Below are 14,861 nucleotides of genomic sequence, written 5' to 3'. Positions count from 1 at the left end.
GTTTTGTAATATCTTCTAGCTAAGGTAAACATAATTTTTTTTTTTTAATGATCCATCTTGCAGTCATTAGAGTCACTTCCTTTACCTGGCTCTGAACCCTACTTACAGATTTATTGACATGTTTTGAGCTATTCTGTTCTTCACAATACAGAGCTGACCATCTGAGCTGTTCTCTTTGAAATTAATTAATCCAAAAGATGGCAGTGTGCTAATGATTCCTTTCCATTTCAATCTGCAAAGATTTGGGAATGCCTGATGTTGTCATAGTTTGACAGCCCTGGTATCAATAAGCTGCCCCAATTACTGCTTTTAAAAAAGAACTTAGAAAAAAAATTCTGCATGTATCCCTAATAACTGCAGGGGAGAAAATCCTCATAAACCCTGATAAACAGCTTGGCAAAAGCAGATTTTATCTACTGTGGTTTGAAAGATACCTGTTTAGCAGAGATGAGCAGGGAGAGACTGACATCTTAGAGGGAAGGATAATGTTTGCACTCAAAATAACAGACGAGGATTTAGCATATAAAAAATTACCTTCAGAATTGATTCACAGTTCCTTCCCTTTCTATTTCCAAGCTTCAGTACGGAAGAAGAAGGGTAAGGGGAAGCATTTTGTCTCTTGTTTAACCTGTTTCTCACCTTTCCATAGTGAAGGATAATAACAATGTAAATGTTGGCATATGGTCCAGTTTATTTTATGGTGTCAAATGTACATTAATTATTGTATATGTTTTTTTAGTTATTTAGTTAATAAATTGCAAACACACTTAAGAAACTCAAACAGAAGACCACATTCGAAAATATCCCCTGCATTTCTTCCTTTTGTCTCCTTTCCTTCACCTTGCCTTTTTTTTCCTTCTCTGTACCCGACTCTTCTCCAACCCCTTCCATCTCATCTCCTCACAGTTCCTGTGCTGAGTGGCAGCCACAGAGAATTAGTGGCCAGTGACCCCCCCAGTGCAGCCCCACATTAGTGACCCGCTCGTGTCCCCAGTGGCCACACGTTCTCCCACGCCCACACTGTGTCTGGCTCAGGAATCAGGGATCTTGCACACCACACCTGAGCTTCTCACCCTCAGAAATGCTGCTCTGTCTGGTAGAACATCTTCCACGCTGTCCTGTATGCATGGAGTGCCCTCCCTGGACTGATTCATGAGGCCACCTACCACCTTCTCCTTGAAATCTCTCCCAAAGACCCACCTTCCCTAGATCCCCACTGAGCAATCATCCCAGCACTGATGGCGAGGCAGGGGGGCAGGTAGAAATAGCAGTGCTATTTTAACAGTTTTCATGAATGTATTTTTGTGTACAGAGAGTTTGTTTGTGTTGAGCTGTACTTTTTCCATGCTCCTGTGCGTCATTTTGCTTCCCTAGATTGTGAGCTCTCCCGAGCAGGGGCTGTTCATTTCCACCTTCTCATGGAGCCTGGCCCAAGGAAGAGTCTCCCACTTCCCTGAGCCCCTGGGTGGTAGCTGGTGAAAAACAGGCTGTGTCCTGCTCTTGGATGAGGTTCAGTGTCATGGAAAGGAAATCTAGGCTGTAGGCAGTGTCTTCTCTCAGCAGGGAAGCTTTTCCTTTTTGACATTTAATAGGATGGAATTGGGTTATTTTCCACTCTTTTATTTTCCTGCTCTTTCCTGACCTCCTTTCAGGTGGTTAGCAGAGGTTCCAGCTAGGGATATTTGCCATTCTCTGTTCAGAGATTATGACAGAATAAACCACATTGCTACTGAAAAATATGTTTTGGCAGCATATAAAAAAAAATCTTTGTGTTGCTGTGTAGAGTCTTCTGTCAACCACAAATTCAGTTTTCTGGGTCAGAGATGAGGGAGGCATTAAGATAACAATAATGGCTTCTGTGGTTCTTGTCTGACTGGTCTTGTTGATTATCTCTGGAGATGAGTTCTGGTTCATTGGGAAAGCAGGGGAAAGGCAGGGCAGGACAGGACATAGGCTGTATTTTTTGATACTCAGAATAGAAGATAGGGTATTTGGGTGTAAAAATGTGATAAAATCCTTAGGTTTGGATCAGCATGGCATAGGCAGTTCTGTCATTTTACTGCAGTTACATAGCATGAATTTAACTAAAATTTAACTTCATCTGTGACACTGACTTTCTGCTTGCAGTAGTTGCCTGACTCAGAGGTAGCTTCCAACCTTGAAATGTGTGTGTGGAAGGGTTGTGTTTCCAAATTACTTTCTGGATTTTGTGGGATACCTGGGATGGGGGGAGAGGTGTTCTTCTTTCCTGTGCCTTGTAGTTTTCCAAGAACCGTTGTATGAGTAAGTTATGGCAATGTGTAAATCAAGAGTTGTAGCAGCAACTTGTTGGAGGCAGCACTTAAAATGTGATTCCATTAATACTGAACAGTAACCAGGATATTCCTGCAGCAAATTGAAATGAAGGTTTGAAAACACTCTGAAAATGAAAGATTAAGGCAAAAATTTGAGGTCATAATTTTCATCATTGACAGAAAAATAGGTGTCATTAGAGCTTCAAAATTAGTATTTTAAAACTTTAACTCTGTTCATAATAAGTTTATGCAGCTGGTGGAGAGCTTGGTTTTAAATGGCTTTTCCTTCAGTTTTTGCTTTGACTTATGAATAACTCCTTGTGGGGGGAGAATTTGAAAATTATATGATCCTTAAGGAACACATCCATAAGCTAAGATCTGTAAATGTCTAGATACATGATTTAAAAGTTTCCTGCTCCTCAGCTTTCTTTGCTGCCAGGAAATGGGTTTGATTTAGTGAGTAATTTTGGATTTTCAGTGAAAGCTGAAGTGGACAGTGTTGAATTTTAAAATACCTAATATAAAATCCTCTAAGAGAAAGGACAAAGTGAAGAACAGAGCAGGTTAAATTTCCACAGCGAAATGGAAATGACAAATAATCCTTCTGCATTAGTAAATAATCTGCTGGCAGTGTCACATGGGTGTCAGTTGTGAGCTGGGGTGGTGCTGTTTGTTCTTAGATTTGATATGGTAATCAATATAAAATATTGATATATACCATATACTGATAAAGTATGTGTGTTGGTCCTGGTCTTTGGGCTTTGGTGTGGGCTGCAGTGCCAACTACAAATAAAGGATTTTCTCCTTTGAAGGGTTTAGATTCTATCACCACCTCACAGATACACAGTAACTGTGGTATCATCAACACAGAATATTGTTACCTGGCATCAAGTCTGACCGGCATTTGAATAGAAAAATATCAGTTGATGGCATTCAAAAGAAATATTATTAGCTCTGTCTGCAATAAGCATTCCCACTTCATCCCATTCCTGTTGTCCATTGTTTCAAAGGTGGCACCTTCCAATGGCATCTGAAACAATGAAATTGCAGAGCAAATACATATAAATGAATGCCAAGCAGTGGATTAGCTCACAGTGTTCTGTTCTGTTTGAAGAGACCACTCCCAAAGCCGTCTGGGTTCAAAACTCACTCTCTTTATTTCACTGTGGTGGAGTTGATGATGGAGATTTGTCTGCAGGGAACAATGGGAATACCACCAAAGCAACTTTTACAGCACTCACCACGGCAGCTCCTGAGGTAGCTCCCAGCACCTGCAGCACTTCTCTGCAGGAAGAAGGTTTTCAGATCTCCGCCAGACACTGTTTCAGAAGATGAGAGCAAAAGGCATCAGGCTTCATGAAGAATTCTTGAAGGTTATCCCTTGTAAGTAATTGATTCACATTACATATTTGAAATTCTAATGAAGTGGCAGTGTAGTAATGAGGAAGAGGTTGTCATCGGGTTGTCATTTATCTCAGGCAGAAAGCAGTGACTCTGGGTGGAATTTGTCAAGTCTGTGTGAAGAAATGCCAGCCCCATTTATGGCTGGTGCAGCAGGGCTGCAGATTTTACGGCTTGTAGTGTAACTTGGGGAGTCCACAGCAGTGTAAGTGTAGGATTAGGACCATGGCTATAATAGAAGTACTTGTAAAACACTTTGTGAGAGCAAAGCATTGAAAATTGGCATGTTTCAAAAAGGGAACAATGCTAAACCTGTGTTTTCCACAAAAAAATAACTTGACAACGTGCTGATTAGCAATTTGTGCCACAGAATCCAGACTTAACAGGTAACTCCTGGTACTAAAGAGTTCTTCAGACCAGGATTTACCTTTCATGAAATGCTTTAACATTTTGGAAACACTGGGAATCCCGAGTAGAGGCTGCTTGAGTCTGTATGGGTATTCCCATCTACACCGTTATTATTTTGAATTTATAAGCTTATTCTTGAGATGTAGTGCCCTGTCATGATACTTGTTTTTCTTACTACAGGACTGTAATTGAAAAGGTTTTCAAAACCTTTCTGCATCAGCCAAACAACACAATGGTACAAAAGAAGTTGGAAAAGGAATTGTAAGTGTTACAGAAAATGTGGGGTTTGTGGCATTTCAAAGAGACACATTAAATACGTTGGTTTATGTGAGTGTGACTATGCTCAGATATTATCAATTTAATATCTAAGCATGTATTCAAAATCATGAGGGCTTGAGGAACAGTTAAAATTGCATGTGTTTCCCAATATGGCAGTTAGGGCAGTGGAAAACTCTTTCAGCACTTTTAATGTGTTCTCTCTCTTTTTCAGGAGCCAGGGAGATGAAGGACTTATCTCCCTCATCTCAAAACTCCCTTTGCTGCTATTTTTTTCCTTTTTCCTTCAAATGTTCACATACCCATGTTAATTAATTTTGATCTAATTAAAAATAAATTGTTTTAGATAATTCCTCATAGTTTGTTTGGTTTTTCCCCTCGGTGTGGAAGCGTGAGAGTTAAGTGTAAGACCAGAGAATGCTGTAAGTGTCTTAGATCCTCCACTTTCTTTTTAGTTTCTTTGATTTGGTTGCCTTTCTTTTGTGACTAGGCCAAATTTTCAAATGCTGTCTCTTAAACAGAACATCAAGTTGCCATTTAAATTCCACCTGGCTTGCAGGGTAGGAGTGGGTATTGACTATATTCTCTGCTTTGTTTTTGTTCTTGAACAGAAACCACTGTTAGACAATGACCATTCCTCTTTCAAGGTAGGCTGAATTGCAAGGCTTCAGCATTGCAGGTGTATTTTAAATGCCTGTATCATTATTTCCTTAATGATGAACATGCTGTTAAAGAGCTGGTACTTGAAAATTATATCTCTAGAAAGAAATTGAACATATCCGTTTTCTGCCTTCCTTAAAAATTACTTTTGATGGTGTGGTTATAATGTGTAAATGTGACTTGTGTAATAATGTGAAGCTATTTTCAGCCCTAGAAACACAAATAAGGCTTTCCTTCAAGAAAGTTTTGAGAGCTCTTTATTGTGAATACCTACAGAGCATTTTCATAAATCATGTAATGATGTTTATAGATACTCAATGTTAAATGATTAATTTTAGTAACTAAAGTTTTTATGTTTTGTTTTTATATATTTATTTTATATATTTGATTATTTTATTTAATTTTAGAGTACTTTGTAGAATTTACAGTATCCCAGAGAACAGACAATTATTTTTAGTTCATTTTCATAGAAGGAAAGTGTTTTAAGTGCCTTTTGTGTTTGACTCTATTGCAAAGCGCTTTTATTATTTCCTCATTTTACTGACTGCTAAAATAATATTCTCTGCCTGTTGTTTGCAGTATGGTTAAATGTGTGCTTTGGGCATTGTGATTCAAGCACAATCCTGCAAATTGTTAATTTGGGGTGGGGCTGGAAAAAGGCAATTCCAGATTAAAATATAGTGGTGGCAGATTGATGAGGATTAGCCTAATTGTCCACATGAAAACTCAGGTCATTCCATTTCTGTATATTTTTAACTATATATTTACAGGAAATAGCTGTAGGCTGAACTTGTTGTTTCTTTCCTCTAATTTTGATCATAAACAACTAATTTGGATTTTGAACTTTACCTTTAATGTTCTTACTCTGAATCCATGCTTCAGCTAAGGCTAGTCTTTAAATACTCAGTGATGTGTTGAAGGCCTTGTTATACTTTACCTACTTTTGGTCTTTGATGAATTTTTACACATCTGATCCTGTTTGAAGAGCTGGAAAGAAAGCCATTTGTTCTCAGCAGGCACAGATCCATTTTTAACCATTTTAACCAAACATGAATCGCCTGTTTTTCCCCCAGGGATGCTGTCAGGTGAAATTGCTTCTGTGCCAAGCAACTTTATCAATGAACTCCTGTGCTCTGACCAAGCTCTCTTTTGAAATCAGTGGGTTCTCACCTGCCCATTAGCATTGGGAAGGTGGTCCAGAATTTTTGTCCATCTGCTTCTCTGAAAGCCTTGCCCAGATCCCCAGACCCACTGTTTGCCCAAATTGTCATTTAGTAGCTCTCCCACCCACAGACATTCCCCCTGAAGTTTTTATCCAGTTACTTCCCAGCTATTCTTTTACAAATTAAGCAGGGCAAGGCCTTTGGCATATATATGGGAAGTGCCAAAAACCTAAAAGGAATGCAGTGCAAATAATTGCACCTATTTGATTTAGATGCTGTTCTTTTTTTCCCCCCAGACATGGAAACTTAATTATATACATAATCACTCCTGGTCATCATGCTAAAAACAAACTACTTGTAGTTAAAAATAAAATAAATTGGGATAAAAAAATGAATCCAAAAGATGAAAGCAGCACCACAGCCATATTTAAAAGGCATTTCAAATGGGCACATGTGAAGACCACCCCTTTAGTTTTGGTGCAGCTCCTGTAACCCGTTTTTGCAGATTATTGACAAGGAAGCAAATTTTATTGGTCAACGAAGGAAATTAAACCAAACCTGCACACTCGTATTTAGGGGAGGCGATGGAACAAAACCCTTGCATGTGCAGTGCCTGACACTCAGGGCTGCGTGCCCAAACCTGTTGCCACCAAGGAAGAATGAATGTCCTGTGTTCCCATCACTTTTCCAAAGGAAAAATGCATGTGCCCAGTATTTGCCTGCAGATGCTGGACCAGGTGGGTGATCCTACAGCACCGAGGTGCCATTGGCATTGTCTGAAGTGTTGCATAATGCGCCTGGTACAGTTTCTGTCTGTATCTATCTTAGGTATTTACAAGGCACCTATCACCTTGGTACCTAAGCAGTTTGAGAAATGCACCCACCCCAGGAGGGATGCTGAGATACAGACAGAGGCCCAGGTCCAGAGCAGCAGAGGCAGGGCCCGGGAGGCTCCCCCGCTGTGTTCCCGCTGTTGTTGGGCTCCTGGCCCCCTTGTTGTGGCCAAGGGACATCTCCAGCCACCTGTCTGTCAGCAGGAAGAGACGGTGCCTGCCCCAGCCCTCCCGTGCAGCTCCGCTGGGGGGCAGGCTGAAAAGGAAAGATAATGGAAAGAAAAGGCAACGACCCGGTAGCAGAGGTGAAACAGGAATGGTGGGATTTCAAAAGGAGGGCTTCTTAAAGAGAGCAGCACATCTCAGGGGAGGGATCAGCTGCCAGTCCAAGTGGCAGGTAAGGCACAACACAGGCATAAATCTCAAATGTTCTTCAGTGACCAAAAGTTAAAGAAATACTTCTGATGTCTCTAAAGTTTGTGTATATCCAAAGCCCTGCTCTGTTCTTGGCCTCTGTCTCAGTCCTCTACCCCTGCAGCAGAATCAACCACTCAGTAATTCTCTGTGTATCTCAACCCAGTAATTGCTACAATCCTAAAAATGCCTAATGACCAACACAAAGGACTCTCAGTGGTGATGAACGTTGTTGTGCAAGGAATAGCACGGAATAGCAGTGCTCCAAAATAATGGACATATTCATGTACCTAAAGGCTGGAATAAACTTGGCTTTGATCAGCATGCTCAGGGCAGGATGGGGCAAACCACAACTCTCCCCTGCAGGCACACCTAGAGCAGCTCTCCTGTGGCCTCCAGGAGCACCTGCTGATCCACCACGTCAGACCAGGCTCTGTGTCAGCCCAGGGGAATCACCTGCATAGGCAGCAGGAACAGAGAATCTGTCTGGCAGATTCTGCTCCTCTGCAGAAACAGAGAACCTGTCCAACAGGGGAGAAAGGGAGATAGCCAGGACTTTGGTGGAGGCTCACCAGTTCCTATTGCATGGAACCCCTCAATAGCAGATCTCTTTTTTTTTTTCCTTAAACACAGCAGAGTCACTGAGGTAAAACAAAAAACAGCCTTCAGAAACCTGTGAATCCCAGGAGGCTTTTGGAAACAGCTGCACAGTACCCACAGTGATCAAACACTAAAGCTGAAGTGCAGTGGGTCACTGGCTTCCAGATGTTTCTGCTCCCTTTAGCACATTTGCATGCTCCTCCCTGAGTCCCTTCCTCAGCCATTTAAGGATGGAGACGGAAGTCCTGCCCCAGCAGAGCAAGGGACATGAGGTTAGGAACATGAACCTTGGAGGCTGCAGGTCTGATGGCTGCTATCACTTGGTATAAAGATACCTGGAAAAGACAGAAGTGACCTATTTTGCCTGTAAGTCATATCTATCACTGTGAGCAAAATGCTGCATGTAGGAATGGTGTGTCAGGTGGAAATTGCTAGAAAGATCAGGGAATCTGACCTCTTCCCTTTGATTCACACCCAAGGAAGCCAGCTGTGCTTCTTTGTACCCACTCTATTTAAAGCTTGAAAAGAAAGAGACTTCTTCTTTTTAAAGCAAATTAACAAGGTGAGGTCAGCCATGTTGGTGCATGCTTTGATCCATGGCCAATTTTGACTTCACATTATAGTGGCCTTCTCTTTCTCTTTTTTTGGAAGTGGCCCCTTTTCTAAGGAGTTAAAAGCAGTTAGTTGAGGTCACCCTGACAGCTGTTCCAACATAAGGATGGTTTCTGGCTGAAGCCAGCTTTGCAGTGCCCCTGCTGTGCCTGGCACACCTCTCCCACAGCCCCAGCCTAGGCACTGGTGTAACCAACCTGACCAAGATCCACCCAGAATTCAGGGTGACTTTTGGCCACCAAGGAATGGGTTTCTTGGGCAGAGACTCACATGTTCATCCAGGTGGTGTCAGCCAGTGGCCTCCAAGCAATTTTCCCATGATTGCTCCTTAGTGAAGGAAAGTTTGTGGAGGGCCATGCCTGTAACACACCCTCGGTTCCCCATGCCCATGGCAATGCTTCCCAAAGCTTCCAGAAACCTGAGTTGCTGAGAGGTGCTGAACTCCTTGTTACAAATAATAACAGTGATGGTTGTTCCTCCTTCTCATTGCCAGCCAAGTTTACCAACCTAACCTAAAGCCTGTGCATGTATTCATTATTCAGAAGTATTCGCCAAGAGTTTCCACAATTAACCTTCTGCCTAGGAGTTTTCACAGACTTTTTGCTTTTTTGTCATTTGTGTCATTGGTCACCGATTGCCAGATGCTGTTCTTTCAGCTCTGAAAGGCTGAAAAGACTGATTGGGAGAATGGCAAGTGGTAACATTTGATAGGACAGAAGGAATTTTGCAAAAATTTATTACTGCGATTTTTCAGAGAAATTTTTCTCTGGCAATTTGCCTCTGGCAAATGTGTAGTCATGCACAAATAACAAAGGTATTCTGGTCCCTCTGAGTCTGAAGAAATTAGACAGTGATACCATTTACAGAAGTACTCATTAATCAGTGTGGAGTTTGGAGGTTATTGATTTCATTTTGCTTCTGTTTTTGACTTCCAGTATAGTTTGTTTCTACTACTTACCAGTTGTTAGGTGGGCTCTGTTTAGAACACTTGCCAGCTAAATGGGTTTTTAAATATGGAGAATTTTCTGTTGACATGTCAAAAGAAATGCCAAGACATTCAGTATGACCAGTAGCTCTACCAGAATGAGTATTTATGATCCCTTACCTCACTCTGATTCCATAGACTTTAATTGAAGTGTGTGTTTGCTTTGTGTGGTAAAATTAGGTCCCCTGTTTTTTTGTTCTTTTTTTTTTTTCATGTGTACTCAAATAGGAAAATGCTGAGAAATCATTTCATGATCCTACACTGTAGTTGTTAAGACAGCTTTGCTAATGAAGGAATGCAGCTATGGCTGTATTAGACAAAGCAGGAGAAGAATATCCAAGAAAGAACCAGTTCTTAGTTAGGGTGAGATATAGTCCCTTTCAAACCTCCATGGAGTGGAAGAGCCAATGATTGCATGATAGTTTGTCCCTAGAATTCATTTCCATAAGGAGCTCATGCCTTTTACAAATACAATTTCATCTTCACTTTCCATAAAACATGCAACTGGACAGTCCAGCCAGACGCAGAGAGAATATGAATACTTTGAATGTGAATACTTTGAAGTAGTGAATATGCTAAATACACGAATAATATCCATTATTTTAGCACTTAAAAGTCATGATTCAATGAAGTCACACAGAATCCCTTTTAGAGCACCATAATATTGTAGGCAGACAGGTGTAGAAATAATGAGTACCACACTGTGGTAGACAGGGATTGAGATATAGGAGGAGGGATCCTAGGGTCTGTCAGAAAAAGCTTTTCATTTCATTATATTTCGCATAAAATAATAATTAAAAAAATCAAACAAAACCCTGCCCTGATTCATAAACAGAACCAAAAGTGTGGTTTAACATGACCTCAGCAACACCTTGATATAAGATATAAGATATAAGCTTACAGCTTCCACTGAGGTCTGCAGAGCAGTATTTCATAAAGCAGAAATTAATCCTTAAAAAAAAAAAACCAAAAAGCTTTTTTCAAGGCTGGGATGCCAGAGAGTAGGCATAGCACTGATCTGGCACTCAGGCCACTGTGGTGAGACCAGCAGCAGCCTGGTTGGGTCACAACCCTACAGAGAGCAGTGCTTCTCTCAGCTGTCCCTTGCCTGAGCGTGGGGAATGCAGGACTTTGGCCTTTGGGCTTTGGCCTTTGGGCTTTGGGCTGCCTCCTTCAGCCACACTGCCCCAGAGTGATTTCTCATGACCAAATTGGCTCCCCTCAAAGAAAAAAAAAATTTAAAAAAAAAGAAGTGGGCTCATTTTTTTATCTGAAGTAACAGAAAATGTACAGAGTCCTGGCCACAGCCTCACATAATGCAGAGAGGTGCGGGACAGAGCTGGGTAGATCACACTCTGTTGTGAGCTGGTGATTCCTGTGGGTGCAAAAGCCTGAGCCTTTCCTGCTCTTTGGGAGGGCATTTTTCTCTAGAGTTGCCATGGGGAAGCACTTGCACCCAGATTTCCACCACGCACCCTCAGGCAAGGGAAGAGGTAGCCAGGGGAGGGCAAAACTCAGTTCATTTGCAGGAGACAAAGAGATCCCGGCGAGCAATGCCCTCAGATAGCATTTCCTACTGTTTGGAGAAGAGAGCAAGGAGAATCTGGCAAATGTTGGGGAGGGCATTGCTCACGGGATAACCCCACGGACGGCCACCGTCACGCTGCAGCAGTTATTTGGGAGAGATTTTGGGTGGGGTGACGTGAGACGTCGGACAAAAGTGAAGATAGCCAGCAGTGCTTCAGAGCAACAAAGGGCTGCCCTCAGCCAGTGGTGGAGCACATCTGGCACCCCAGGAAGCTCAATTGGACCCTTGGCCCTGAGCTCGTCCCAGGGATTTCTGACTGACACCACTGCAGTGCATAGGTGAGCTTCTCACTAGGTTCACTGACATTTCCTGTCACAGTCACGCTGAGGGGAATTTGGTAGCTCCTGCCTTGGGATGCAGCAGGGCTGTGTGTGTTCTGGGTACAGGACAGTGTGCACTGAGACCAAAAGTGCTTAATGACGCCAATTGCCACGTGCCCAATGCAGTCACTAAACTTTAGTCCGCCCTTCCGTTTGCCCAAACACATACACTCTGGCTTCCCAACTGGCTTATTTCTATGTGTTGTCCAATGCATGTAGATACCTCCATCTGCCTGGCCTCAGATACAGTGGTTGTTGCTCCTCTATTTGATTGCCAGATGTCACTGGGGAGCAAGATGGGGAGGTTCCTGGATCCTCGGGGCAAGCCAGCCATCACCGAGGGAGCTCGCTGTCCACGCCGGCTGAAGAACAGGAATCCTCGGTGCCTGCCTCTGACGAAGACTCGCCAGCCAGGACCACAGAGAGCTGGCAGTGGCCGCTGTCCTCATCTGAAACGCACAGCAACGTTGGGGAGGATTTTGAGGGATTTCAAACACCGGCGCGGACTCCAGAGTGCACCATGGACATACAGTCTCCCGGGGATCAGTCACTCAGTAGGACTCCTCAGTTTGAAAGTGACTCTCCTGAGGAGGAGGGAAATGATGAAATGAATGAAGAGCGCTGCGGTGTTGAGCCTGTCCCTAGGGATCGGGGTTGGAGAGGGCAGCCCCAGCTAACAGAGGGAGAGAAGCTGTTGATGGAAACCAACAGTAGGATTGTGCAGCTGCTGGAAAATATCAAGAGGGAGCATGCACAGTCCATGGGTCTCATGTCCCAGTCCATGGGCCGTATGGAGCTGCAGCTGGGCATTGTGGCTACCTCCACAAGAGCCATCCATAACTACCTGTCAGAGATTTTAGCTTTCCTCAAGCAGCCGAGGACGCAGGTCCTCGAAACGCGCATCTCCCAAAGAGCCACCCCCCATGTCGAGTTGACGTGTGCCTCGACATGGACTGGTGAGGACGCAGTGGCATCCTCCACTGTGTGCTTACCAGGGGCTGAAGGGACGAGCGACTCTCGCGACCCGCCGCAGGCCACCCTGCCTTGTCGCAGTGGCCGGCTGCAGAGAGCCATAACCGAGAGGGCCTCGCTGCCCATGCCTCCACGCCAGGCAAAAGGGGGAGGGAAGAAAAAATAACCACTCCATAGGATTTTTAGAGGTTTTTTTTAATGTGCCTGTCCTTTTAATTCTTAGCCATAAGGCCATCGGTGGCAGAGTTCAACCATTTCCTACATTGGCTAACATTGTATTCTGGCTGACTAGATTAGTCTAACATTTTGTAGTTTATATTTGCACTGTTAACGATGTGTGCTGCTGGTATTTGAAGAACATTTGCCTCTGTTCTTTCACTTTAACTTCATATGAGCATTTTTTTACTCTGTGCCAGGCATTCATTGCTTTTCTTACAAATACAAGTCATTTCTTGAGGCAGCTGTTTTTTGAGTTTTCTTTCTCCATTATCCCACCCCCTCTGAGCAAGCACGCGGGACTTGGTGGTAAGTATAGAGGTCTTGGCAATACTCGCCTCCCAAACTGTGTTCGATCAGTCTTTGCCTGGTGTTTCTGGCATGCCAGCCTGAGGTGTTGGGGTATAGCCTGTATTGGATCATGACCATTCTTATCCTCTGTGGGTCTCACCAGCTCACTTCCTAAGACCCTCGGTGGAGCTAATCCACGTGTCTTGGCTATGTCGTACAATAAGTAATGTTGCCAGGATCATACCTCATATTTCTCTTTTTGGGGGCTGTGTAGTGATGTGCCACCAGATCTATCTGGGCACCTGACTCTCGTTTTCAAAGTTCATTTGATGATGGATCTGGTGGCTTGATGGGCAGCATTATACTTTTTCCTCTGAGAGAGTCTGGGTATTCGGAACAGGAGTCACTAAGCAATGTGTTCTATGGGGATAAGAGCCATCTCCTGCAACAAATCTATTAGGAGGAGACTGTCCCCTGTAATTATCGCAGATAATAATTATTAAAGAAAAAGAAAAAAAAAAAAGAAAAAAGCAACTTGCCTAGCAGCCAGAGCTCTTGAGAATGTAAAAGTCATGACATGCTGTTGGGTACTGTGCTACTCTGTCTGTGATTAAGAGCTTTTCATCAGAGACGAGATCTGCATCTTGATAAAACACAACTACTTTCTGTGCCTTTAGGCCATCCAATTTCCTGAGGGCTGGCACCCTGAGCAGGGCATGGGTCCCATTGGTAACCCAACAGGGCAGATGGAAATGCACTTTGGCAATAAATTACTTTATATCTGTTGGTGCTGCCTCTCTCGGGGGAATTTAATATAGTGGCACTCAAATTGCTATATGCATGCAGAGGCATCAGACTGGCTTTTACATGTGGTATCCCTGACAGTTCTCTGGAAGGATGCTGCTCCCAGGAGGCCCTGGAGCAGTGGGGACAGGTTCTCACAGGTGTAGCATGGCTCCTGTGTTTGACTCTCAACAAGCCGTTGCAACTTCTCGGGAAGGTGCAGAGCAGTTTCTATGGAAAATGCCAGGGAATAATCGTAGGCTTAAAAATCCTCTTCTGTGACTACAACCGAGCCATGCTCTTTGGCTAGTGAGACATAGACTCTTCTTCCCTGTCTTCCAGTGAGGCAGAGCAGATCAGAGTTTGTTACTCTACCAGCCAGCCACAAACTTCTCCTGTAAAAGTGTGTGTGCGTGTGTGCTTGTGGCTGTACTCTGCTTAACAACTGGTTCAAGGAGGAAATGCAGCTTGCATGGCCAACCTCCAGTGCAGGCTTTTCCCACATTCCTTCCTTTTGACCTTCATCCAGCTGCATTCCTTTAAAAAATCCCATTGGAGGCAGGCTTCTTTGGGCCACACTGTCTACACACCTCACAGCAGGTGCCAATTTTTGCATCCGTTTTGTGACTTTCTTCTCTCTCTTTTGTCAGGGTTATTTGTAAAGTTATCCTCAGAGAATTTCCAACACAAGCTTGTGAGCCTCCCCTCTTGGTGGTATGAGAAATGCATGCTGTAGAGAATTTGAGCTCACAAGGAGACTGGGAGGAGAACTAATTAGTGAGCCTGACAAATGATTCCAGTAGGAGTATATTTGGAATGTGTGGTTCGGATGCAGGAGGGGTTTGCTCTCTGGTGCTGTCAAGGCACAGGCGAGTGGAGGTTTGGCCCACCACGTCTTCTTTCTCTGGGGTGAGTCTGAGTGAGGCTAGCTGTGGTTCAGACAGTCCATTTCCTCAGCCTCAAGAGCACGTTTGATAGGGCAGTGAGGATGTTTTTGTTTCATGTCATGCTTTCACTCCAGCAGGATTGGGCAGTTGTGGCCAGG

At 43.5% G+C, this 14,861-nt stretch overlaps 1 protein-coding gene across 2 annotated transcripts in view; it reads left to right on the top strand.

Annotated features, from left to right (window-relative positions):
• Nucleotides 1–14,861, top strand: part of SHANK2 (SH3 and multiple ankyrin repeat domains 2) — a 255,841-nt gene that overhangs the window by 224,264 nt on the left and 16,716 nt on the right. For both annotated transcript variants that reach the window (XM_058806933.1, XM_058806934.1), the window contains one exon: nt 577–597. In XM_058806933.1, coding sequence (XP_058662916.1) covers nt 577–597 — 21 coding nt within the window. The remainder of the gene's footprint in view (nt 1–576; nt 598–14,861) is intronic.

The sequence above is a fragment of the Ammospiza caudacuta genome, chromosome 6 (genome assembly GCF_027887145.1).
Source record: "Ammospiza caudacuta isolate bAmmCau1 chromosome 6, bAmmCau1.pri, whole genome shotgun sequence".
In the NCBI taxonomy this organism is placed as follows: Eukaryota; Metazoa; Chordata; class Aves; order Passeriformes; family Passerellidae; genus Ammospiza; species Ammospiza caudacuta.
This window is presented reverse-complemented; position numbering and strand designations above follow the sequence as displayed.